Raw genomic sequence first — 27,391 nt, 5'->3', positions numbered from 1 at the left:
AACACACGTAGAAATGAAATTTGAGAGGTGAAGAAACCGTGAAACTACACCACCCTTGTTTGCAACAAATGAACAAATGGGGAAGTTTATTGTTACTACATGTATTTTAGAGATTTTTCAATTGTCTGTACAGTGGTATTCCAAAAACGTTTTATCGGGCTAAGTAGAATCACTGTAGTTTTTTTGTTTAAATAAATAATCACACACTGGTTTGGTTTCTTTTCTGGTTTTCCTCTCCTTTGGTTTAATAAACCTGCATTAGTAACCCTATTTTGTACCCCAAGAAGTTCCCTAACTATGTATGTTGTTTCATTGTTCTTCTCATTTCAAAATTACGATTTTATTATCAGTGGTGTAAATGTTGCTGACTTCCTCTTTATCTGATTGACTTTAAATTCATAGGATCGTAGGCTGATAAATATTGGGCTAAAATAAAAAAAAAAGTTAAACCTCAAAGTCAAACGACGTTTAACAGTTTATTTTCCTTACACTGTATTGCGTGGCTGCATCATTAAATGTTTCTCTGTTTTTTAGCTAACACGACTCGAATATTTGAGGGCACAAGAATTGTGAAAACAGGAGTGGTAAGTTAAGAATATATATATATATTTTTAACGTTCAAAAATGCATCTAAGGAATATTTTAATGGCCATTAGGTGGCAGTACGGTATTGTACAATCCACAGCAACCTGCCTTTGTGTAAAGCTCTTGAAGCGGTTGTTCATATACATTAATGGCTATTACATTCCAAAAGATAACATTCCTAGACATTTTATAACAAGCTAAGTGTTTAAAGAAAAACCTCCGTTTTCATTTCCTTGTGTAGGTTCCCGCACATATTTCATAAAGTACAGTGGTTTAAAAGGGACATGTGAAACGAATTGTTCGTTTGCTCTGAACTTGATGGTACGATAAGCATGTACTTGGAACGTGTTATTTCGAAGTGCGCTTGCCCTTCGCTGGCAGTGCAGGGTTATATCCAATTAAAATGTGCGTGCCGTATACAAATCAACCAGTACCAAAATGTGTTGAAATGAGGCTCCATCAGTCCACGTAAAAAAAAATGCTTGAACATAGTCATTCATTCATTGTTCTTGTTCGTGCCCCATGAATGTTTACTGTTGTGATAAAAAAACTAAAAAAAAAACTTTATGCTTGAGATATTGCAGATGTGTCCCAGTCGTGGCTCACGGGGATTCCTGGGGGCGGGTCACCACGCGTAGGGAGGGAGGGAGGTACAGGGTGGTGGGAGGGAGGGGGTATTGGCAGTGGCACGGAGGAATTAACAATACAATTGAATACAAAAAAAAAAACGTACTCTGCTGCTGCATCAAGCCGCTCCTCTCTTCACCTTCCTCCATATGCTGCAGGCACAGGCTCCGAGCCTGCACTGTGGCCAATCCTGACATGTGCGCAGGTGTGGGTAAGGGGTGAGGGGGTATTGTCAGGGGCATGGGAGGAACTAACAATAAAATTAAATGTAAAAAAAACTTACCTCTGCTCCCACGGCGAGCCGCTCCTCACCTCACCTTCCTCCGATGCTGCAGGCACAGGCTCCGAGCTGGCTCAGCGGCCAGTTCTGACGCTGCTCAAAGCAGCATTGGGATGGGCTGGGAGCGCCCAGCCAGGGTGCTCCCTGGCAGACTGGGTGCCTCTGCAGGCTCTCTCAAAAGAGAGCCTACTGCGCATGTATGTATGTATGTTTGGCTGGCCCGAGGCGGCTGGCCAAACATACATGGGCAGTGAGCGTCACCCCCGTGGCCCTGCCGCTTTCAAACAAAAGGATAATAAACATAGTTTATTATCCTTTTCTTTGAAAGTTTTTGCAGCTGCTGCTGGCGGGGGCGATGCTCCTCCGCCCTTATGAAGGAGCCGCTTCTGATGTGCCCTACAGTGGTAGTTCCTTTAAGTTCTTAGCAGTTTTTCACTTCCACGTATGGCTGTTTTATGTCTGTAATTCTCCGCAAATGCCCATCCCATGCCATAGCTTTTTCCCGTGGCTGTAAACCATTGACACACTAAGTAAAACACGATAGGAGGAGATGTGGCCTAATGGCCCGAGCTGTCGACTTTCGAACAGTCTGTAGTACTTTATTTGTTTCAAAAAGTAACATTGTTAAAAAATATCCTGTCACTTAAAATACAAATAAAACCACATACAGCGCATTTTGAAATAATTAGGCCATAAAAAACGTGTAGTTCCGCTCTCTTGGCACATGGCCAATATAATGCCCTTCAAATATTCAGTTTAACTTGTCAGTCAAACTGGTGAGACCCAATGGCACCTGGGGGAACAGAGGAACTGGGTTTAACCTGTAATTCTGGGCAAATCACTTAATCTACAGCAGGGTACAAGCCGAGGGTACACGTTGGTGAACAGCGTTCACCCTGCAAAGAAGTTGGGACCCACTTTATAGTATGCCGACGTCAGCTCAGTGTAACTTTCAAACACTAGGATGCATTTAGCAATGCCAGCACCTTGTCTGCTATCGATCAGATCTGAGAAACAATGTACAGGCCAGGAGGGGCCCTTCTTGTATGAAACTCCAGCAGGGCCCACCACAAAGACTGAATTTTAGAGGCTATTAGGTCTCCTTTTGTTTGAGTATCCTGCCCCTGCGCCTAAACCTAGATATAAATACAGTAGACGGGAAACAGCACTTCACACTTGAGAGGCATGATTTTGACCTTGTTCATTCCCTGTATGTGCATGCAATGTAAGAAAATCAGATATGTTGTTCTGTCCCAGTGTGTACACAAAATAATTTAAATAGGACTATTTTTTCTTTCTTTTATAGTGCTATTTATCCCACTGCAGGGTGTCAGAGCACTTACGTACATATTACTTTGACAAATCATACAAGTTTGAAAATCAATGTACAGGATCTTACATAAGGCAGTGAAGGTTACAAGGTGTAAGAGTCACATACTTATTCATAGCTCACTGTGCTATACTAGAAGGATTACAATGCAACTGCAAGTAACACAATGATCTCTGTATTAAAAGCAGTAACCCACTTACCTATGTACATAAAATAAAAATCCGTCATCTCCATTTTACGTGATGTGCTTTGCAGGAGGTGCATTAACTCTCTATGCTACTTAAAGTCAAACTGGGACTAGACCAAAGACAGGTCTTTCCCGCAAATGCATGAACTACTAGAGTTAACTTACCATTATTATCGTACCCACAGATTTACTGGGAACACTAAGATCTCTGCAGCAGGTGCCTTAAACCGATAAAATATTTTGCAATTTAGAGGTTGCAACCAACTAAGCAGACAATATTTACTGTCACGTTTCTCCTTGCCTATTTTTTTATCTGTGGCAGAGATTTAAAAAATAAATGTCTAAGTTGAGGCCCAGATTTTGTTTCTGGGTTGTGTTACTTTTCTGGTACAACTCTGACGCAAAATCGATTTTGGGATTTACAGTACCACACACAAATCCTGTTTGCTTGGCTTTGTAACGAAAAGTAAACTAACACCGGCAGCTCATTGCCCTGCCATTCATTACCTTGCGTCATGTAGGTATTACATGAGTGGTGCCTAAGTGTAAGCATATGTCTGCACCAAACTGGAAAGTCTGCTTGAGCTTGAAAAAATGAAAAGAAATATCTTTATTTCTTTTAGTTTTTTCCTTTTTGCATGTATGCTGCATTCAACAGGACACATACAAAGAGGAAATAGCCTCCTAAGATAGTTTTGTGTGGCTTTGTTAAAAAACCTAAGGCATGACAGCACATAGCTCTGCCTTACCTTAATGAGCATCAGGGAGGCATTACATAGGTGGTTCATGGGCTTTCCCATCCATCCATGTATTTAGTGTATAGATAATATGCACAAGCTTCCTAAAGCAGGCACGCTAGCTTTCCCTGGGTTAGCTCTTCATTCCCAGTTTCCTGTCAGAGGATTATGGTTATTCTCTGTTTGTGAGGGGACATTCCAGGTAAGTACTGCTAGTGAGTTCAAGTCTTAGAAGTCCCTTGATTGTTTTGGGAAAGTCAAAGTGCCAAGTCAATCAGAGCAAGTTGCCCGAGGCCTGGCAGCCCAGTATTCAGTCTTACTCGCTCTCACTGGAGGGGAGGTTCTGAGTGCCCTGTCCTTGGATTCTACAGTAGAGACACTGTAATCCTCCCTGAATTTGGTGTCCGGTCTTGGAGCCTCCTGAATTGTTGGGTAGTTGAATCGTTGCTGTTCTTTGGGTAGTGGCTTGCTTCTCCTTCACAGCTGCACTCTGCTCCAGGATGACAGCCCTTTGACTTCATTACTGTCCCCATCCCCCAGCATATGGGGTTCGTAACCGTGCACACAGGCATACAGCCCCCTTGTGGTCACAGCATTGCACAGGGCAACAGCCCTCTTCTCGTTAGAGCAATGCATCAGAACAGCAGCTGCCAATTATCGCGGACCCCTACCTGGCATGTAGAGGTCATGAGCAGAACACAGGGTTTTTGCATTCACTTTGTGCAATTCAGCCACTAAATGGACATCCTTTTATTTATCCTCATTCACATCGAAGGTTAATGATTTGTCTTTAATTCTTTAATTCTTGGTGCATGGGGATAAAGTGAGGCTGGCAGGCAGAAGCCACATGAACGTTAAGTGTCAAGTGCATCCTAGATTCTTGTTATACATGGTGCAACATTACAGCCTATTAAAACAAACACTTGAGAGAGATTTCCCTAGAATCCTACCATTTGGTCAAGCCGAGAAACCAGGATTGATCCTTGGTTTTCTGCTTTCACATTGTTGTTTTATTTATTACAGCTGTACTTATGGCACATGTCTTACTTTTGATTTGGGCCAAACCATCTGTGGTTGGTGATATGCCCTTAGATAACTTGATTTGTGAATTGGTATACTGTATAGGTGCCAAGTATTTAGTAATGCATATATTTTTTTTTTTTAAAGTGTCTGTTGTGTGTTTTCTATATGATTCCAGTGAATGGGATTTACATTTTTGTTAATTGTGTCGTGTATGTTTTTCATCAGCCCTGAAGAAGCCCCCTTGCCTTTGGTTCCAAACGCGTTGGCTGTGTTTATCACTCACGTTGTGGCCATGATTGCCCTCTATATTACAAGAAAGAAATTAAGAATATCACTTTGACTATGAATGAGTACCTGTCTATTGGAAGTATTGATTAATTGGCTTGGACATTATATATGGAACATTTAGCTTCTTCTTGGTCAATTTAAAAGTTGTGCTATCATTTAAGCAGTGCCTCTCCCTTATTTGGGTTTTTCTGACCGTTAACCCAGGTAGTGGAGCACCTGTGTTGTGGAACTTGTTGGAGTGCGGGTACATATTCCAAATCCCTCATCAGCTTTTGAGATATTCATTTAATTTTGCAAAGTTGTTGCCCTGCTGGGGTCTGGGTGGTCTTGATTTTTGCCTTTCTCACACCTGCCTTCTACAGTGATGCTACAAAATTTGCAGTGCACTCTAACATAGCACAATAACAGATGGTGGCTTTGTTGTTATGACGATATTAGGTCTGAGAGAACCATGTAATTCAGAGATATGCTATGTATAAAATGATAGATCATGTGTGCTTACGTAGGGCTGACTTCTTCTGTTAAAGTGAATAGCCAAGCCCACAGGCCAGTGTTACTATAAACAAGAAGGTCAAGTAGACTGTCTCTGTTACACGATTTTGGCAGCTTAACATGTCCAGGATATGCACATTTCTTTTTAGTGAGCGTAATCTAGTGTAGATTCTGATTACTGGCCATAGCTTGTGGTGTCTCTCTCTGTTCCTATGTCTCCCCAGTTGGGTAGTTTTTCTATGCAAACTAGCAATATTTTTCTGAAGGCCAGTACCTTCTTGAACGTGCTAGCTGGGACTGAAATTGTGTGTGCCTTTTTCTTGTGAATATCTTTGTCACCATTTCCTACATATTTTTGGAAACTAGGTGGCTTACACTTATTTCAGTGTGGAGCTGATACATCTTACTTTGAAATTTATGGTCCATTCTTCATATGGGTGTTCTGGTTGTCCTGATTTCAGGGTGAGCTGTCAGGATGCTCTGGTGAATGTGGGGCTGGCTAGACTTATCATGAAGAGCCTTTATTATGTTAGTCAGGAGTTAATCCCTGACCCCAACATATGTCTCCTGACGGGACATTGTCCACTCCAGCCTCAATGGTCGTGTCGTCCATCTTGCCCATGAAGGAAACCAAGGCATGATCAAGATGAAAAGCCGGCTACAGACTAAAGTGTGGTTCCCCTTAATGGACGAGCAGGTTGAGGCATTGTTAAGGTCATGCACTTGGTGTCAAGCTGTGGCTGAATCCAACTTGCTGGCTCCGGTGGAGACGGAGAGAGGGACATGACAGCCGTAGGTGTGCACCAGTCATGACTTCAGGAGCCTCCTTGATGGAAGAGACACCATGATCCTTATAAATGATTATTCTAAGTACCTGGATGTGGAGATTCTATCTTCATTAAACGCTAGAGAGGTAATCCCCAAAATTGAGAAAATCATGGCAACCCATGGATTTATCAAAGAGTTATGGACAGACAACCAACCCCATTTTCAAGGCCAAGATGTGGCTTTGTATCTGAAATCGCTTGGCATCTCTCACAAAATGATCACTCCCCACTTGCTCCAAGCTAATAGGGAAGTAGAAAAATGTATAAGGACTCTGAACAAAGTCATCTATGATCGCCCCAGTGTGCCTGCAATCTCCTGAGTTGCCCATTTATTCCTTGTTAAGTGACTACTGCCAAACTATGTGTAATGTTTAGTTTTGTCTAATAAAATTGGTTTATTGAAATTGCTTTTTGGTAAAATTATGAGATAATTTGCGAGGGGGGGGTCCAGAAATTTCAACTGTGTAGGGGCCTCCAAAGGGTTTAATCCGGCACTGAGTTTTGTTCTTAATCAGTAGCAAGTTTTTCACCAAGCCACTGCAAGTATGCCACTTGATTGGCAAGTTAGCAGGGTACCTTCAATGTATATTGCATGCACACATCCGACAGCTCTGACTTCTCATCGCAGAAGTGTCTGTGGATATCCACTTCATGATAGACAGCAGGCCTTCTAGGGAGAGCTACAGCATGCATTCCGATGTGCTCCTACCTCTGGCTGGCTTCCATTTAGCACTAAACATGGAGTAGTTATCTTGCTTTCCGTCTGCCCCAGTCTATGTATAGTCCTTAGGGTCATATTTTAACAAATTGAGCACCAAATTACATTACACTCTTTTGGATTCATTTTTCAATGCACTGTATATCAGGGCACAAGTCCTAAAAAAAAAAAAAAAAAGAAGTGGGGAGACTAACCAAGTTAGGCAGGATGCAAGTGACATCACGACATGTGATATTACACATGGCACCACAATCAAGGACTTTACAGAAAGTGACATCACGAAAAAGGGACATCAGATCTTAAGACTTCACACGTATGTTTAGCAGGTTGATCATGAGTACATTTGAGCTCATTACAAGTACACATGCAAACACTTCTGATTTAGGTGGAACAGTCATGCTTTTGTAAGCTACACACTAACTCCGCCGCCAGCTTACTCCACCAGACATTCTATTCCATATGCAGCATATTTCCATGTAGATGTGATTGCTTTGACTGCCTGTGCTTTCCAGAGCTGAGACCAGTCTCCTATGCACAGTATGCTTACTCAGTCTTACCCACCATTTAATGTGTCTGTGGTGGGCACCTGCACTCATTTTAGGAGACTGACACTAATTTTTCACCAACAGACCATGACCCAAAGAAAAACAGAAAGGGAAGAAAGCGAGATAGGAAAACAATGATAGAGGCAGAAAAGAGGGTGAAAAAAGAATCTACAATATTAAGCACTTGCAGAGTACTGAAAGAAAAATGTTATGGCAACCTTACCATTCAGCAATGCAACCCTAAGAATAAGTTTGGGGCTCTGCATTTGTTTTTACAAAATTACAAACTGCCACCCAAAAGGTATCTTCTACATTTAGCAGCAGACATCTCATGTTCTTATAGATTGCATTCCTATAACCTGCATCTACTGCAATGGTGCTTATAACTGGGGATCGAAATAAACTAGAGTCATGTCTTCTGACAGTGTCTTTAGTAGCCTGAAAAGCTTCTTCTTGCTTAGTGACCCAGGACCAGGGCGCTGCAGACTTCGGAGTAGTAGACTCAAAATCGTGAGGTCTTTCATGTAGTAGTTGATCTTCCCTAAAAAAAACTGTGCTTCCATCACAGTTGTAGGGCGAGGCACCTCTTTGATGTCCCAAACCTGGTCAGGAGTTACTCCTTCTGATGAGAATACATATCCAAAGAAGTGGAGCTTCTGCTTCCGAAATTCACATTTGCTGCGATAAAGAGTGAAGCCAGAGTCCTGGAATATTTGACGCGCCATCATCAGCCTTAGGTTGTGTTTGGGTATGGTCTTGACATGTATCAGAATGTTGTCACTAACACTGACCACTCCGGGAAGGTCAGCCAGGAGCCTATGTATTACAAAGTGGAACATTTCTGTGGTACTTGAAATGTCAAAGTTCAGTCTCTTGTAGCTCTGTAGGCCCACAAGTGTCAATGTTGTGATGGAGCTGGACTCCTCTGCAAAGACAAGCAGTTGATTGCAAGTCTAGCTTAGAGAACCAGCTGGCCCTGCTTAGCTCACCAATCAAATCATCTGTTGTTGGAGTTAAGTGCTGCACCCTCTTGATAGCGACATCCGGTAAACACATGTCGACACATACTTGCATTCCACCAGGCTGTTTGGGCTTTCTGGCCACAAAAATTAGAGACACCCAAGGGGTGGGCCCTGTCACCTTCTCAGATGTGCTGGCAGGCTCAAGCTTGTTGAGTTCCTTTTCTACTTGAGGCCTCAGATGAAAGGCAATGCCTCTGTGCCGGAGGGCCACAGGTTGTACAGACTGGTCGATGTGCAGCTTTACCTCTTTTCCTCTTAGTCAGCTGATGGCCTCAAACACCGTTGGGAATTTCTTGAGAATATTGGTTATGGCTTCTTGAAACACCCCAAAAGCAAAAGTCACAGTGCATGGGGCTTCTGTGACCCTTCACCCTAGTAGAATGCCATGGCCATCTTTTGTGACAAAGTTGCGCATCCACTAACTGAGACCCATACGTTATGGTTGTTTTGAACTTCCCTCACATGATGAGTGGTCTGTCTTGTCCATATGCAAACACCTTGGCCGGGATCAGACTTGGGGGGTGGGGGGGGGCTGGTGTTGATGATAGGGTATGGTGAGTCTTGGAGGAATCAGACTGGGGGGGCTGGTGTTGATGATAGGGTATGGTGAGTCTTGGAAGACATTATGTTGCGAGTATTGAGCACTGAGGCAGACAAAGTGGTGTTGATGAAAGGGTATGGTGAGTCTTGGAGGAATCAGACTGGGGGGGCTGGTGTTGATGATAGGGTATGGTGAGTCTTGGAGGAATCAGACTTGGGGGGGGCTGGTGTTGATGATAGGGTATGGTGAGTCTTGGAGGACATTATGTTGCGAGTATTGAGCACTGAGGCAGACAAAGTGGTGCTGTACCAATGGTGAAGATGAAGCAAACTGTGGGCTCCTTGCTGTCATTATCCATGTCGATGCTTCTTTCTTGTACTTTCGGGACTGCATTTACCGCAGTGTGCAGAAGGTGCTCTTTGCTTGATCGGCAAACCTTCAGGAAGTGGTTGAGCTTTCAACACCCAGCGCACCTTTTTCCCATCGCCGGACATTCCTCCAGCTGATAGGTTGACCCTCTGCAATAGAAGCATGTTCTGTGAGTTGTGCCAATCTTTCAAGTCTTACTCCTGCTGGGCACTAGTTCCGCCTCTTTGACTTGTTCCTCTTTTATCGGTTTGTGTAGGGCAGCTTCTATATGGAACACTCAAGATTTGACAGTTCTTTTGTTCGCCCCATCATTAGGATGTCAGCCAGGGACCTTCCGGATTCTTCCAGAATGTGTTCATGTAGTTTAGTGGATGCACATCCTTGAATTATCTGCCCACTTATCTCCTAATTTTCATCGGAAAAAACATGTGCTTGCTAGTTTTATAAGTGCATGTAGAACTTGTCAATTAACTTGTCTGCTTGCTGTCTAGCTTGGCGTAATAGAAAACTTTCAAAGTCCTTGCTCGCCATCGGCTCGAAATGGGGGCTAAGAGCTATGATGGAGGGTGAGGTGTGTTTTGGGAGTGGCCTCTGATTGTTTTGGAAATCCTTTCAATGTCTTTGCCTCCTAGATGTAGGATCATTGCTCTTTTCTGGGCGTTTTCTACTTTGGTGGCCTAGAAGAACACCAACACTCTTAACAGTCTTTCCAACTGGATGCCTGTGCTGACAGGGCGTCTTCAATTATGAAAGGTTCTGTTGATGGTATGGTGGGCATGATAGTGACTGAAAATGCATCAGGCCTGACGACTTCTTATTGTGTGCAGTACGTCTGCTCTTGTGTGGTAGTCTATGCAAGTTGCCCTAGTTATGGTGTTTGAGGACACTTGGTCGGGATATTACATTTTTGCAGCACCAGTGTCATTAAACATCTGTATCTACGGGTCTCTTCCTCCCCTGGCTCAGTACAAAATTATATGCTGGCAGTTATGGTACTGTCTCAATTCTTGTTTCTATCTCATGATCCAGGCTATACCAGTTTACCAAATCTGAGTGCCCTGTTTGAAAGCCACACCTGAACATGCAGCTCATGTGCGAACTCAATCACAAAGAGGCAGCATGGGGTGCTTTCACCTCCTTTAATGTGCGCACGTAACTGAGCATTGATGGCAGTTCCTCGGTACAGCTGCAGTTGCTGGGTTGATGACTCAGCCTGCCTACAGGGCGCCACGGCAGGTCTCAGATCCTACACACCTCCCTGCTCGCTCAGACGGGTGAGATCTGGTTCTCGCCAGGGTATACTACGTGGTGCGCAAACACGCTCTGATCACCCATGGCACAAGCACTGCATGCTTGCAGGAATATACACAGGCGTCACCACACCTTGACCAGGTGATTCACCGTAGTCGCCAAAATGTTGTCAGGGCCCAAGGGTGGTGTAGGAGCTCCGATATACTCAGGGTAGAAGGTGCAGGCATGTTTCAGTGTCCACAACAGCACGCTGCCCAGCAATAAATAACACTGACAACAATCTGCTTTGCATCTGGCGGTGTGCGCAGGTGGCATCTCTGTAGGTGTCTACTCCGCCTGGCAGCCTCCAGTATTGATTAATGTGACCCATGTGGTTATGGAGTCAAACCATTTCAGGACAATCCTAAAGAGGGGCAGCATAAATCCCCTGTTCTGGGAAAACTCATTGTTTAAACTGGTGTTCCAGTTGCATCACTAGACTGACACTACAGATATCAACTTGCATTAGTAACCACTTGTGTGATCTTTATTGCATCATACCAGACAAGAAGGTTTAGATAACTTACCCATGCCGCAGTCCATTTGGAGACTCGCTGAAATAAAACTTGTTGTCGAGAACGATATTTGTTAGCACCATCATTAATGTCAAAGTTGACCTAGGTTGCACACCTGGCCGTAGGAACCCACTGTCAGCAACAGGATTTTTGTTGCTGTTTTGCAAGAATTGGTTTGAGTCAAATGTTTGTGGGATACAGAAGGCATCATAAGGGAAAAAACATGCCTATATGTAAACCAGCATGCCCACAGTGAAAAGCCTTGACAAATAAAATTTTCACATCATAACACATTCTCCATAATTATTTTTGTGTTTAATAACACTCAGTGAAAATGTACAATCAATGCATTTTCAAAAATTCAAATCTTGATTGCAGACCTGCCCGTTCACCCAGTATCATAGTTTGTCACGTGATTTCAGCTCCCTTCACATGTTCACCCATTGAGGTGACAATGTCACATGGTGGCAATGACAACAAGCTGGAAAACCCTGCACGGTCTGGGCTTCTAGCTTGTCTTTAGGTACTTGAACAGCCAATCGTCCAACATGGGTTTTAGATACACTCCAAGATGTCAGCGGTTGCCTCAACACATTTTTGTTTGTATTGGGATGGGGATACGTTGTTGGGGGGGGAGGAAAGTGGGGGAGAGAAGAAACAACTGCCTCTTGGGAAGTTCTCTGGATGAAGTCACACCCCGTCCGAGAGCCTACCTCCTCATACAGTGATTTTGTTTTTAAGGTGGCATGAATGCATGTGGGTCTCTAGGGTACAAGGGCTAGGTGAAGGCAATCTGTTTTTGAAGGGTATGGTCAGTGTGGCTGATTGGCAAATTGAAGCATGTAACATTTAAGGGACTTCTGTAGCAAAGCATAGAGCCCTTTTACTATGGTAAAAGAATCAAATTAAGTGTGGCTTCAGTACAAGTGAATTAATAATCAACTATTTGCTAAATATAGAATTTTGGGGGTCTTTCATTCCAGTGTTTTTTTGTGCTGATTACAAAAATCATCCATCCTTCAGTGGTATTGACATAAGATTATAAATGATCAGCATTTTCTACCCTTGATGGTGTAAATGGTGATGTGGAGGTACTATAAGTGATCCACCGAAGAGATCTGTAAAATACAATTTTTGTGTTATGGCTAAAATGTAAAACACAACTTTTCTAGTAGGATAGTTTTATAGTGTTTATAAAATACATTTTATTCTTTAAGGTTTCTAAACATTTAAATTAATTCCATGTTTTGTACGTAATGTGTATTGTGTTTTCAATCTCTAAATAATGTTTTTTCCTTTATTTAGTACTGGAATAATACCTGTTCAGATTTTTAATATTGTTGATCATTGCTTATGTACTTGTGAGAGTCATGAAATCAAAAAATACATTCAGAATAGGTTTTCAGTGCTACATTTACAAGGGTACATAGCATGGTCTGGTGAATTAATATTTCGAGTTTGAATAATAAATCATTTCAGGGCCATTTTCTTTTTTAAAGCACTATAGAATCTCTATCAACATCATTTATCTCTTGAAATTATTTATCCAAAACTGTGTCCATACATGTGGTTATTTTTGTGCAATATAGAATAATATGACAAGGAATCCAGAATGAAACGTGGCATTGATTTTAAATTGCTTACAATTTGACGTTTGTACATGGCATGAAACAATAAACATTTTCTTACATTGGAATCACATCCTGAAATTGATTGGAAGATATATGTTGGAATTGAGCAAGTCTAGTCACAGTATAAACTCCCACCACTTTACTTCATTTTTCTTCTTGTTGAAATTAATTTTCTGATGCTCTTCCCTCATTCATCCAAATGATTTCAACACCTTTGGTGAAGCCTTGACTATTTGCTTTTAAAGGTGTCGCATGCTGCTTCTATAAAAGCCGCCTTTAACTGTGGTGTAAATAATGTGTTGCAGATTTATATATGTGCATAATTGAGGTTTATTTTCAAACAGAATAAGACCAAAAATGAATTGGCTGTAAGAGGAAAAAGAATCAATAACCAAGGTAGAATTTCAAATACTTCATTGACTCATCTGTTTTCTTTTTTTCTTCCTTTTGGTGATTTCTTCAAGCCTACTGCCTCTCCTGCTTCTTCAGCTGACATGGCTCCAATTAGCTCTGGATCTTCTACATGGACCTCTTCTGGCCTTCCCTTTTCCTTTGTTTCCATGGCAACAGGCATGGGGCCATCCTCCAGTGGAAGTCAAGCAACTGTTGCTTCTGTAGTTACCAGTACTTTGCTTGCTGGCCTTGGCTTTAGTGGTGGTGGTATCCCTTCCTTTCCTAGTACTGTGTGGCCCACTCGCCTTCCAAATTCTTCTCCAAGCAGTAAACAAACTGTTAAGCCTGTGCTTGCTGCTACTGAACCTTTATCATCCCCAGGTTCAGATGGTGATAATACTCCAACCAAGGACAGTGAAGGAACAGAAGAGGGTGAAAAAGATGACAAAAATGAAGGTGAGGATGGTGAAAGAGAACAGGATGAGGAGGGTGAAAAGGATTCAGAGAAAAGGGAGAAAAATGCTGTAACCAATTCAAATGAGGTGCAAAATCAAACTGAACCCACAACAACCACATTCTCTCCTACTAGAACTATAGAGGGAGGAGGAAATGGAACTGACACTAATGATGCGCTAAATCAAACCATTTCTTCAGCAGATAATGCCAGTGATTATAACTGGAACACTGAATTAGAAGTAGATACTCTCACCCAAGTGCCACCCTCGGCCACAGAGGAGGACTATGACGCTGAGCAGTCACCAAAAACAGATGCAACTTCAAGAAGGTTTTCAGAAGATGACAGAATCATGAACAGAAGCTCATCAGACAACAGATTCATCACAATTAACCCAGGTAAGTGTTTTGATCATTGCAATATTTTGCATGTAATGGTATGAATTTTCTTACAATTGAAGTTTATCTGGCATGTGATGCTTTTTTTGTTTGGAAAAAAATGATATCTGATGTCTGCTGTGGTTAAAAGGAGTTAAGAAACAAAGTGCAGCAAAACAAAGTGACAAAATCTCACATGAAAGGATGGTGTCTGGGCATATGTAGTACTTAATTTTGGACAGAAATTATTGAAAGTTAATTGCCCATTCTAGAGTAGGTGATAAAGCTTGACTAGATGGTCTAAGCTTAAAGTTGTTCATCACCAGATGGAACTTGGACAGAATTGTATAGATTTTTTAAATATGTCACAAGATACATTTTTGGGTTGAAAGGAACATTAACTGTGTCATGCATCTTTAGTCAGACACTCGAACCTCCCTGCCAACATGCTTTGGTCTTTTTAAAAAACAAAAACCTATGCATAATCATTTAAGTTCTTAGATCATTTGCTGTGGGAAACTGTTGTCAACCATGGGTGTTTACCAACAGTCCTCAAAACCTGTGTTTAAGTTGAGCCACTGGTTTTCGGTGCTCAGCACTGGCACTTAATTGGCAACTCTGGCACTTATTACAGTCTGCCACATGGCAGCACTGTTTGTCTAATTTAGAGATGAGCATAACAACTGTTATTTATTAATTCAATGTACATAAAAAAATTACGAATACCTGTTATCCCAGCCCTTCTTGTAGCTTTAGAGACCCAGGATAGTCTGAATTCTCACATTATAGGAGTGTAATGCTTAATAGATCTAAATGAGATGGCTGTTGCATATACAGTAAATGTACCTGAACCACCCTGGTAGTAGACTGTGAGCAAATGTGCATATCCTTGCAATCACCCAATCGTTGATGGGAGGCTGTACATTGGATTGACCTAAAATGACATATGATTTCACAGATCCAAAAAATTTAGAGAATTCTGCTGCTAACTAAAAATGTGTAGATTTTGTCATCTTTCTCCTTGTCCTACTGAAGGAGTAGGTCCCAGCAACTGATGCTGCGATCAGAACTCAACTACCAATCTCATTGGTTTGATTTCCTAGCGAAGCATCTTGGAACATGCTTTACTCTCCACATGTTGTTCTGAGTTCTCAATTGTGTTTGTAAACTAGGAGACCTAGAGTTAAATACGTAAATGTGCATAAGTCTCAAAAACCTTCTCACCCACCTACAGCACTATTTCAGAGCACCAACAAGCAGGTCAAAATCAGATCGTCTCTTTGCATAATGAAGTGGCCACATTTTCTCAATATTTGAGCAGTGTGTAGTCAGGCTAGTGTTGCAAAGACTTTAGATTGATTTTTATATGTTGACCTATAACATTGATGGACATTATGGGCAAGATTACGGCCTTGGCGGATGAGATACTCGTATTAGAAGTTCGATTATATCCTATGGAACTTGTAAAATGGCTAGCGGGATATCTGTCACTTTTGTATTGGAGTATCCCATCTGCCAAGGTCGTAATCAGGCCCTATGTGCCTAATAAATGATCAAAATGCAACCTCGCCTTTCTATTGCTTATGTCCTTAACCATCGGAAACCGCAGTGTGTTTAAGCAGCTTAATTGTTTTTAGTCTCGCATTTTGCTCAGGAATTTGTCTTCACTCATAAAGTTTCTCAGTAATAGGGAACACATGGCTGCAAAGGAAACCATTATTCTTTAAATAATTTGCATTTTAAGTTATGCAAGGAGAGCAGATGTAAAACTATATTTTTACAACCAAGCTTGAAATGGAAAGTATGTTTAAAACTGGCTGGCAGACCACTTTTCCAGTTAGCAAGAAAGTAGATCCAAAAAAACTATATTTATCATCATTACCCATAACCCACATCCCATTCGATGCCTTACGCTGTAAAAGTTCAACATTGTTATTTAGAACATTTACTAGAGCTGAGCGAGTTGCAGTAAATGCAGGTAGGAGTCCACCTGAATGTTCGGACTGGTAGCAAAATCTGTGAAATTGGCCATATCACTTTTTGTGCATCGTACAAAATCGTGCAGTATCAATGGTGTGGGTCTCAAGCCCCTCCCCAGTCCTATGATGAAAGTTTTGGTTCACATTTGAGTTGGAAAAAAAACGACCGCTTTATCAAACTCGAACCTTGCGCTGGTATTTTAAACTGTTTTTTCATTCTATATCCAGTAGTCAGTACCACCTCCTGGGCCCAAGTCATTTGCAGTTTGAGACCAAAGCGTTCTATGAAGCAGGATGCTTCTAGCAGGAACTCTTTACAGGACTGCTGTTCTCAGAATCACTGGGGACTGGGTCAACAAACTTTCTCTTATTGTGGAATAATATCCCAGGTACAAACCCTTCTAATGCAGAAAGCCTGTTTTCAGAAAGAAGGCTACATCATTAGTGTTCAATGCTGGTGCTGTAGGCAAGGGTGTTTAAAGAGGGACTAGCATGCTGTTGGTCGGTGGCACTAATAAATCCTCTGAAATGTTCCTGTGCATCTCACACCATCTTGTACTTCAATGCGATCTAGGCCGCGTGTACCCCAATGTCTCTCAAAACCCTTTGTGAGTTAAAATCCATGTTTGCAGGGGACACCTTTGGCACTAAGGACATACCATTTAACTCTCAGCTCTAATCACCACCAAACCGTTAAGCCTATTCCACATCAGTGACATTCTAGCACCTTCTGATGACACGATCTAAGACAGTGGAATTAGTCCATTTCCACATAAGTTTCAGCCCCACTGTACAGAGAAAAGGCCCCGGTTCTAGTTTAGGAATCGTTGTATCAATCTGTGTTTACTGAATGGACAAATGAGACTCTTTTCATGCTTAAAATTAGCAGAAACAGTAGGCACTTTTAGTCATCTTTGCACTCATTCATTTGTTCATTCAACCATCCACTCGTTTTTGCATTTACTGTACCACACACAGTTACATTCCAGTGAAGTGGTACTTTTCTGCCAGTTTTGGTTGAACTGTTCAATTACTCTGTCACAACAAAGCAATAATTCCACTTGTTTTGGCTGTTTAAGGCTAAGTGACACAATACGTTTATGGCAACTTTTCTCTTGACATTCCGCTGGCAATTAAAGAGTATACCTAAGGCTCCATTCAGGTTTTGACCTGGATGAAAGGATTCCATTTAAAATCTCTCTCTCTCTCTCGCTCTCGCTCTCTCTCCTCTCTCTCTCCACCCCATCTGTTGGCTGCCTTTACTGTGAGTGATAATCTGCTCTTCCACAAGGAATGTATCTGCATACAAAGTAGCCAGGAACTTTACCAATGTTTATTCTAATGGTGAAGGCCCGGCAGAGCCCACAACAATAAAGTGCTACAAAAGCCAAGCCAAATCAAGACGCACATTAACAAAACCAAAAGGCTGACCTCTACTGTCAGACCTAGGGGCTTTGCCAATTCGTGTTTATTTTCATATTTACTATAATCTTGTTGAAACTGGTTACTCTGTTTTACCATTATGAATATTTTTGGGAAATACTGGCATGTATTAACACATTTTTTAAATGGTACTTCAAAGAAATGGTACCTAAAAATCTTTCAGTAATCTAGCTAATCATTTTATCCCTAGTTGCATTTTTTCTGAACATTTTATTTATTCTGAAAGCAAAGGATCATCAGTCTTGCTTTCAAGCTTCTGCAAATATTTGCATATAATCAGAGAGCATTCTGGTAGCCTTATACGTTGCTTTATATTGTTAAACTTTACAAAGGTGTGCACATTTTTTTTTTTTTACTGGAATCACTGTCAGTAGTGCAGTCTGAGCTTACAACACTTATTTAGAGAGGTCACCCTAATAATAAAGGCTTTGCATTAATGAACCATAAATACAAGTTTGAACAGCATTGACAAACGGGCAGAAATGTTATATCAACTGCAGGCGATTGCCTTCCATGCTCTTTAAGTTTGGTACTGATCCTGCGCGCTGTCCCTCGTGGCCCACAAAAGTGATTTCTGCCTGGGCAGCAGACTTGCTTTTAGACCGCCCTCCAAGCTGAGGGCGGGGTCCTCCCATTGGAGGATTTGTGGGTTTTTCTTGGCCTTGTCGCGCCCCCATTGGCCTGATGACCTTGGGGGCTCTTCCCTCTTCCTTGAGGGGGATGCCGGATGCTGTCCTTTGCTAGTTTGCCGCTGAGGCGGCTTTGAATCATAATTTCCGGGTCCCCGGCGGCGGTTAACACGCTGGCCCCTAATGCCCCCTGCGGGGGCGGACCTTTGCCAAATCTGGCAGCCAAATGGTTTGTGCTGCATGGGGCTTGTGCCTACTTGTCCCAAAGACAAATTTGAAAAAGTGTTGTGGTTGACCCTGAACAACGTGTCCTGGATGTCAGCCTACAGGAGTTCCACACCCCTGCCAGGGTTCTAGCCCAAGGCCCCTTGGATCTCAGCTCAGGTTATCTGCTCTGTGCTTCTGGGCCCTGGCTAACCACCAACCCCAAGTCATTTCTGTGCACAATGTCGTAAACATTGAACATTGTACATGTATGAATAATGCATGGGGAAATACTTGTATGTTAAAACATAATCCTCAATGTTACTTGCTAACAGTCCACTCAATCTATCTTGTTTCAGTACAACTTGACAGACTTGTCGGGAAAGTCAGTTCAATTAAATATTGATATTGTGTTGCAGGTCTATGATTTTCTTTAGTTATATGCTTCAGTTGATTTCTTTGTAGTTCAGTTATATATGTGTGCTTTTAGTTTATTTTTGGTGTACAATTGTCGGACAAAACCTCGCTGTTCTGTGAACTTTAATGTTACCAACCTGGGGTAGGTTGGTGTTTGTGTCAGTTGAGGTGGAGTAGAGCAAATACCTGTTCCGGGGCTGCTCCCACTGTGGAAGTTCCAGCTATCTTATGTGGAATGTTTATGCATAGGTTTCGCAGCCCTGCTGCTGTCTCCAGCAAGAATATTTCCCACTGGACCCATAGATATTTAATGAGTGTTGCAGTCCTTGCTACAGGATTCCTCACAGCCAAAAAGTGTTTGCACTGATGGGAGGCATTTCAAAGGACATTAGCCCACTACATTGAATGGCAACTAAGAGAGACTGACCACCCCATGCGCAGTGAGAGAGAATGAGGTGATCACCATGGAATAAGGTGCGCATCCTTTTCTCTAACAACTTTCAATATTTTAGTCTACAGAGAAGGCAGAATTTCTTGTTATTCCTGATTTTGCTGCCTTTCAGGTATCTTAAATGCTCCCTTGAGACTAGAAATTGGTATTTGTGAATTAAAACAAAAATACAAATATATTGAGAAGTCGGATAAGATATGCACTTCTCATACTCCTACTAACCATCAGCATTTCAACTGTTGAAGTGAATCTCTGCACTGCAGGGTCGCTGAAACTCACTATCATCATAGGAATTGTTTTTTTTACCTTCTAGCAAGATGCACTAGCTGTCTTCCGCTGCCTGTTCTTTGCCTCCTTTGTGTTCTCTGCACAGCTAACCTATCTTTCAATCTGTCAAATAAGCAGCACTTAGGTTGGGGTGCATATCACAATGTAGAGGGACAGACCAACATTGCATCCATATGTAAAGCCTAATGGATGCATGGCTGGTCATTCATTAAGATTTAAAAAGTGTCATGTCTGAAGAATTTGGCCTTGGGTTGACAGGTGCCGTGGAAATACTACCAACCTAACACATTTATGAAAACTATTGACCCGTCAATTGCTTGCACCTTGTAAGCTCATGTTAGTCAAAAGGCCATGCAACCATCAGAGTATGGGGAAAATAACATTTTAGATAGAGGTAAACTCCAGAATGCACTGCCAGTGGCAAATGTTCTACCATTCTCACGCTCCCCTTCATAGAAGGAACTCCCACATACCTGGATGGGCATAACACCTGATAGAGGAATACGCAGATAACCTCCGTATGCTGGCTGCAATACTGAAATTTTGGAAAGTTGGGGATGTCTGATTTTTTTTTTTTCCCCCTCTGGGTATACTCTGGTCCTTCATAAGGCAACCGTCCCAACACACATTTTGATAACACTACATGAATGTTTCTAGAGAGTCCACTTGTAGGGATTACCTCTGTTCTCCCCCATAATTCTTTGCAAATGTCACATGATGAGGAAAGCAGCTCTATTTCCTCATGTAAATGTAGTGAAAACCACCTGAATTCACTGGTAGTTGCGCCCTCAACCTACATTTCCCCCAGTAGAAGCTACCTCATGTGTGGCTGAGCATACTGTATCTACGAGGATAAGACCCACACCACAACCAAGCCGTGTCTGTTTTTGCCTAGGAGGTTTTTTAACACTGAGTGGAGTGGATGGTGGCAGTTTTTGTCCTTCAGCTTACCCACCACCCTTGCAGCCCTACAAAACCCAAATTATTTCAAGTAATAGAGACTTAAGGCAATCCAAGAAGACCTCACTTAGCTGCTTCTCACCTTTATTTGTTCATTAGATTCTTCCTTTTCTCTTTTTGTGGTGATGCCTAAAATTCCTTGCAGTGATAAACATATTAAATTCTGCGTTCTCACCGTTCTCAAAAACATTTCCACTTATGTAGAAGAGTGTTGTATAATGTGCAGGACATGAAGGGGTCGGAATAGCAACCATATAAAGCTTACAATGACTTGTTCATAATTTTAGTTTGTTCCTATTTTGTGTGGTAGGCCCACCCATGTAACATAAAAAGAATGGACATTTTGCCTGGATATGATCTGGAAAACAAAATGATGAGCATTTAAATGTCACCTGACCTGCGATGGCGTAACTATTACCACTCACACGTCTAAATGTTTATTTTGCCAGTGTAATAGCCATACAGTTGATGAAGGATGTTACGATTAGCTTGTTTGTTTTATATCAATTATCTCGCTTCATGAAACACCCTAAAAAAAATCGCAGAAATGCTATAGCTGCTATAACATGATATTCCCAAAAAACATTGCAAAAAATTGGTCTGCCTTAAATCACTGTTGTTTATGGTGAATGTAGGAAGATGGTATTGACTTGTTGACATAGACTCAGAAGGGTAAGTCAAGTGAAAATTGTTTTTGAAAAAAAAAAAAGTTTGGAACAAGTCATATTTTCAGAAGTCCTTGTTCAAGGCTGATTTGCTGCTACATCACGAAGCAAATAAATAAAAATAGCCCAAAATAAACTACTGATACTATTGCTGAATGTGGATCAGACTGACAACAAAACGGAAACATAGAGCCTCCTAAGTAAGTCCGGTACAGCTGAAGATAAAATTTGGATAGCTTAAAGTGATTTTTATTTTTATAGAGAAGATAGGCAAGGCTAGGATACGTTTTTGGTTAAACAAGGCGGAAAGCTCATGTAAGGAGCTCTTGAAATAGTGACTTTTGATTTTAGAGTGGTTATGCTCTAATTCAGCCACACCAGCCTCAAGACGTTTGGGTGAAAGACGTCGGTTGATCATCTTCTTAACTGGGATATGTATCCTCTTTAAAGACATGCCACTTGCAGTAACTAAGAGGACACACCAGAATGATGAAGAGACGAAAGGGAAACAAGGCTTCACATTTTGGTATTTCTGTGTTGCCTACAACGTATGTAGTAAAAAGTGGAACCAGGACACAAAATCGTCAAATATTAATTTTACACAAACAGAGCACGATATCATGAAAGTGTACAGTAAAAGCCTATACAGAGCTAAAACAATGCACAATGCTGGTACCAGCGCTTGCTAGCCACGGTTGGTTTGTTAAACCTGAGACATACTATAGTTCCAAATTGTTATTGAACCAACACAGCAATCTAAATGAACTTGCAAGAAAGATAACCTTGAGGAAAGGGAAAACGTGTGCAGGCATACAGTGTCCACCGCTGGCATGTTTTACATGTTTTAAATAAGTAGACATAATTGCACACTACTGTGACTCTCTGGGCGGGGGAGAGGCGGGAGAAAAAAATGCAAAGGTGGTAGTTAGGTCAGTGTCACTGTATTGCCGGTTGGCAAGGCTTTGTGTGATTGTGGTTTAGGGCTGAAGGATTTTGAATGACATTTTCTCTTTTGATAATGAAAGAAACCAGATAATTAAAAAAGATGGAGCTCAGCGAAGAGGCAGGTAGGTGGACTACAGCACAGTCCTTCTTTAACTGAATAAATACCTTCTAATAGACATACTTGGAATGACACATTATGCTTTCTCAATGATTCCACTCAGGTGGCGAGCAGGGGCGGCTCCTCCGCAATAGCGGAGCGTCACCTCACTGGCTAAGAGCCAGCAGCTGAAAAATAAAACAAAATTTCATTGTAGTTTTATTTTTCAACTTTGGCTCTGCCAGTTTGTGCAGAACCGGGCCGTCGGAGGGGAGTGCACCTAAGTGCACAAGTTAGTTTGGCCGGCCGGCTTAGGCTGACAAAACTAACAATCACACTTAGGTTTCTCCAACCCACTGTGTTGCACAGCTGGGTTGGAGAAACTGCACAGACTCCCATGCAGTGTCTGAGGGGCACACCACAACGCTCAGACCAATCAGCAAACCTTGCTTTTATGCTAGGTATAGTATGAGAGCAGCACCAGGATTGCGTGGGGAGCCTGTGCTGGTGTCGCAGGGATTGCTGGGCCACCATCAGGAGAGCAGAGGAGCAAGACGGCAGCAGGAACATTACATTTTTTCTTTCTTTCTATTATTGAAGTATTTTATCCATTGTCGTTCCCCAGTCCCTTCCCCGAATGTCCCTCCCCTTTTGAGGTTTGCAGCAGCCGCCGCTGCTGTTTGTGAGTAACAGAATGGGGTTTATGGAAACCGCTTTCACAATGTGGCACATTATATAGCATGGCAAGCCTGTTAGCATTATCAGCATATTGTTCCAATTGAACAAATCTAAAAAGGCAGATCACCAGCTCCAATAATCCTACATTTAATGTCTAAAATGTTCATGTTTATTAAGCAGTTTCCATGGCCTCCTCAACATCAAAGCCAGTCAGAATCCCTAATCTAAAGACCTTGGATTTGCTTCTTTTCTTAAAAATCAGTCATTGATGTAACTAGTGCCTCTCTCTGTGTATGAAGCCATATGCAGCCAGTCTCTCCACTGTTGATCCCTTTTGCCACTGATTGTTTTATAGACAGAACTTTCTGGAAATCTTCAGATGTCATCCACAGGAGCACCTTTGTTTGTATAAGGATGGATCTTCATCAGGAAAATAAGTGTCACCATTTCAGGAGCAGCCATGTCTGTTATGTCTGAGCCACTGACCTTTAGTAAACATTCGCTCATTTGTCCTGTCCGAACACTGGTTCAAGGGAGTAGATTTTCTCATTCTTTTCACTGTAGAAATCTGAAAAGATTTCTGGACTCAGACCTACCAGATAATGTTTCTCTAATAGGCAGATTAGATGGTAGTGCCATGCACATATGCATGCAGTCTCTATGTTTAAAATATATGAATGATAAATTAATCATTAGTTTACCTACATGTACTTAAACTACAAAGTTATTTTGTTCAATTATGGTGGCGGACAGTAATTTTAGCAGGAAAGGGGGGCAGACGGGACAACACATGAACACATATACACACACCCATGCAGTCATACACACACACATTTACACCCCTTATTCACAAATGCATCCATTTATACATACATACATGCATGCATCAAACATACAACAACATAAAAATACCTGCGCTGCAGCACAGGAGGGAAACCTAGGAAGTCCCAGGAAGGTTGGGGCTGCTGACGCCTTCCCAAATTGGGTTGAGAAGGCTTGTCACTGCGCGATGAGTCAGTAAGACTCCTGACCCACACCCCATTCTCTGACAAGGTGTCACTGATTGACATTCAGTCAAGGGCCTTTGAGGGCTTACAACTGAGGTGTCCAGGTCCGAAGCAATAGGTGACACTTCCCTCATCTTGAAGGGGAGGGCATCAAGGCACTTTTGCAAGGCTGAAGAGGTCACACCCACAGGGCTGTGAAATCCTCAGCCTGATAAAATTTAACTTGGGCAGCCAGGCTCCTGCTCATTTAGCACATGTAGAGCTCCTGGCTGCCTGACCTGAATAAGAAGCATGTCTGTCAGGCTAACCTTCTTTTTAGCCTTAGCAACACTGTACTTGTTCAGGGATGGGGGGTAAGGTGGGGGGAGCATAACAGTAGGCCACAGCTGTTCAAGTATAACTTTGTAGATTTCAGGATAGAAGTTCTTCCTTTGTACTCACTTTAAAGTGAAACCTTTATAGAGCTGGTGCAAAAGGGTCCTCCATGTAGGGTATAGAACCAGGCATATCGTATTGGCCCGGCCAATACAAAGAATTTAGCTCCTTGGTGATCACCCTGGGTACGATTTCCAAATGATGTACATTAACATAGCACTGAATTGCCAAAGAACGGGTCACCAGGTATAAAGAATCCCTCCCCACCCTGAAAATGACCTAATTGGGCATAGACAGTTTACTTCCCCGGATATTTGTACTCTCCCTAGCTGAGTAGATGAAGAGGGGAGGTGGGGGTATGGAGCCTGGCAGGGAAATGCAGTACTAAACTGTTGCCCACCAAGTTGTCACACTCCATTTGGCATGGGCAGCCACTTATCATAGGTTATGATAGCACTCATTCAAAGCAGCACCACACTTTTTAAATGAAGGATGATTACTTAATTGAAAATGTATCTGTGTTTTAGTGCTAACTGAATAAGGAAAAGCACAAGGAATATGTTTGGCCACAATGCTTTGAGGCCTAAAGGCAAAAACTTATGAATCTTCTGTGCTAATCTTTCTGAGTCCTACCACAATCTGATTGTCATTAAAGCTTGTAGCTTCCACTGCACTGGTCTACACAAAAGGGGTTTTGTCAGGTACTTGGGTATTTTACCATTTAAGTTTTCTTCATCATTTATTCCAAGCCATCAGCACCAAGCAAAGTTTAGTTTCTCTGAAGGTATAACGAAAGCAAACATTATGACATTAGGAGATTACCACAGAATTTCTCTAGTAAATGAAGGTCAGTAATGGAAATGAAAGATGTGAGAACACATCTTCTTACAAGTGATGTCCCACTGAAAGCTCACACCTGTGAAAGTTTTGTGCTACTTTGAGAGCTACCACACTTTGTTTGTGGTTGCCTTTTTCTGCTCCAACTTAATGTAGCAATGCATTTTCAAGTTGACTGAATTAGTTTTGTAGTTCAAAAGTAGCATTCAGATACATTTCTCTAAAATATTTAACCATTTGTTAGTTGCATCAATTTTCTAACAGTTGAGACTAACAAATATTTATATTTCAACATTCAGAATTTTGGGCTGGTCTCCCTCAATATTAAAACTTGTTGAGAAGGTATAGCCCTCAGACAGGTTTGAGTGCAGATTGGAACATTAGCATTTTGTCAGACTATAAATCTCCATGCTAATGACGTAATAGCAATGCACTATTAAGTGAAACGCGCATACAGAGTACATTTAGTCCAAGTTGTATTTCTTCAAAAATCATTTTATCATTATACTTGTGTAGTGCACTGCCCACTCGTAAAAGCACATGAGAGTTGAGGCAGGTGTGCATTATGCAGTCCTTGGGAGGAATTGGAAGGTTCTGTGCAGAAAATACCACCAGTTTGGAGATTCACATAAGGACAGATGCCACATCAACAAATCTACTTTAATTGTCTCTGTAGGCCATTGAACATTTGTGGTTGTTTCACAAAGTAGGACAACTACAGAGCTGTGATGGCCATAGAATTTCATTTGTGTACTTTGCTCTTATGAATCTTTTGCCTCCAGTAGAGGATATAAGGTTGTTGGAAAACCAGACAGCCAAGGGATAGGGTGGACATAGAACCAGAATTTTGTCTAGACACAATTGCACTCCTTGTTCACACTTTGCTGTGATCGTTTATCAGTAGTAGAAGCTAATCTGTTGAATTAGATCAGTTGATTAGCAGTATGGTATTCCCAGGCATTAGTCATGCTGCCATGCTCGAAGACATGGACATGGGCAAGGGCTTTCTGGCAGGCTGGTTCGTGTTTCCAAATGCGTTTGGAAATGTTTACATTCAAGGTGGAAAGTGTTCTTGTAAGTATATTGGATGGAACCATTTCATGGAAAGAAAATAATTTAAGCATGCTGTTAATTTTGAAGGTATTGATTCTGCCTCAAAGGTATAATAGCACACTGTTTACCATCGTAGGTAGTCTCTAATCTGGAAAAAAGGTTGCCAAGGTGAGTTTGTAGACTTACGATAGAGCTGAGGAAGGAAATTCCTAAGTGTGTTCTCTTATGAGATTGCTGAAGAGTATGTTGCCTCTCAGGAGATGGCATAATGTCTGATTTGCTGAGAATATATATATTGAAACTGGACACAAACCTCAGCAGTGTAATAATACATGAATTAGCATTTAATTTAGTAAAACTGTGTAGTGATAATTTGTCCAGCAGATTAATAACAGCATTTAATACTGATAATGCCACATCTCAAACTGCAAAGTCATATCGCCAGTAACTTAGTAATGTGCAATATAATAAATATTTAAATTTAAGATGATTTGAGAGACTTATGCACTTGACTTTGCGTTACATTAGTGCATGTATCATAAAACATGTTTTAGTGTATTTACGAGCCAGACTACCTCAAATATTAATGGTTCTAGAAGATGACAAATGTCAAATTACTCCAAAACCCAGTTGACTTTACTTAGGCTTGATTTGCCCAGGGCTGTTTCCGCATGGTGTCATTATCTGATCTTGCAGGCAAGTGGTTAAAAAACCTAAGTGTGCAAGAGAGGCGATATGGAGAAGCTGCCTTGTTCCTAGATGTGTGATAATCTACACCTAGGTGTATATTTATTGGGGTTTATAGGGATGAAACATAATGCAAGATCGTATCTCTTTTTATAACTTGACAGTTGAATCTAAAGTGGCAAATAATTTGTCCCACTTTACATGGTGATTGCATTTCTGCATCTAGAGGTATTGCACCATCCAGAGATGTAATCATGTTGAGTAATTGCATTTTATCACATAACCATAGGTTATATATGAACCAAAGTAGTTTGTGAATTGGTATTGAGGCCTTATCTAGATATAGTGCCAAAATGTTGGCATAATCATTTGTAAGTTGGATCAGCGCGTACATTCTGCATTAGGTTTTATTTGATGAGTATTGGGCCAGGAACGTCCACTTCCA

The 27,391-nt window shown here is 41.6% G+C and overlaps 1 protein-coding gene across 4 annotated transcripts in view; it reads left to right on the top strand.

The window, feature by feature from the left end:
* Positions 1-27,391, top strand: part of PTPRG (protein tyrosine phosphatase receptor type G) — a 1,030,330-nt gene that overhangs the window by 715,507 nt on the left and 287,432 nt on the right. Inside the window, exons 11-14 of one of the 4 annotated variants that reach the window (XM_069206540.1) lie at positions 535-584; positions 13,352-13,403; positions 13,782-13,856; positions 14,058-14,252. In XM_069206540.1, coding sequence (XP_069062641.1) covers positions 535-584; positions 13,352-13,403; positions 13,782-13,856; positions 14,058-14,252 — 372 coding nt within the window. Of the gene's footprint in view, positions 1-534; positions 585-13,351; positions 13,404-13,471; positions 14,253-27,391 lie in introns of all 4 variants that reach the window. The other 3 variants (XM_069206538.1, XM_069206539.1, XM_069206537.1) reach the window with 3 other exon arrangements.

Source organism: Pleurodeles waltl, chromosome 9 (genome assembly GCF_031143425.1).
Source record: "Pleurodeles waltl isolate 20211129_DDA chromosome 9, aPleWal1.hap1.20221129, whole genome shotgun sequence".
NCBI classification, from domain to species: Eukaryota; Metazoa; Chordata; class Amphibia; order Caudata; family Salamandridae; genus Pleurodeles; species Pleurodeles waltl.
The sequence above is the reverse complement of the archived record's forward strand: the minus strand, read 5'-3'. Positions and strand labels throughout refer to the sequence as shown.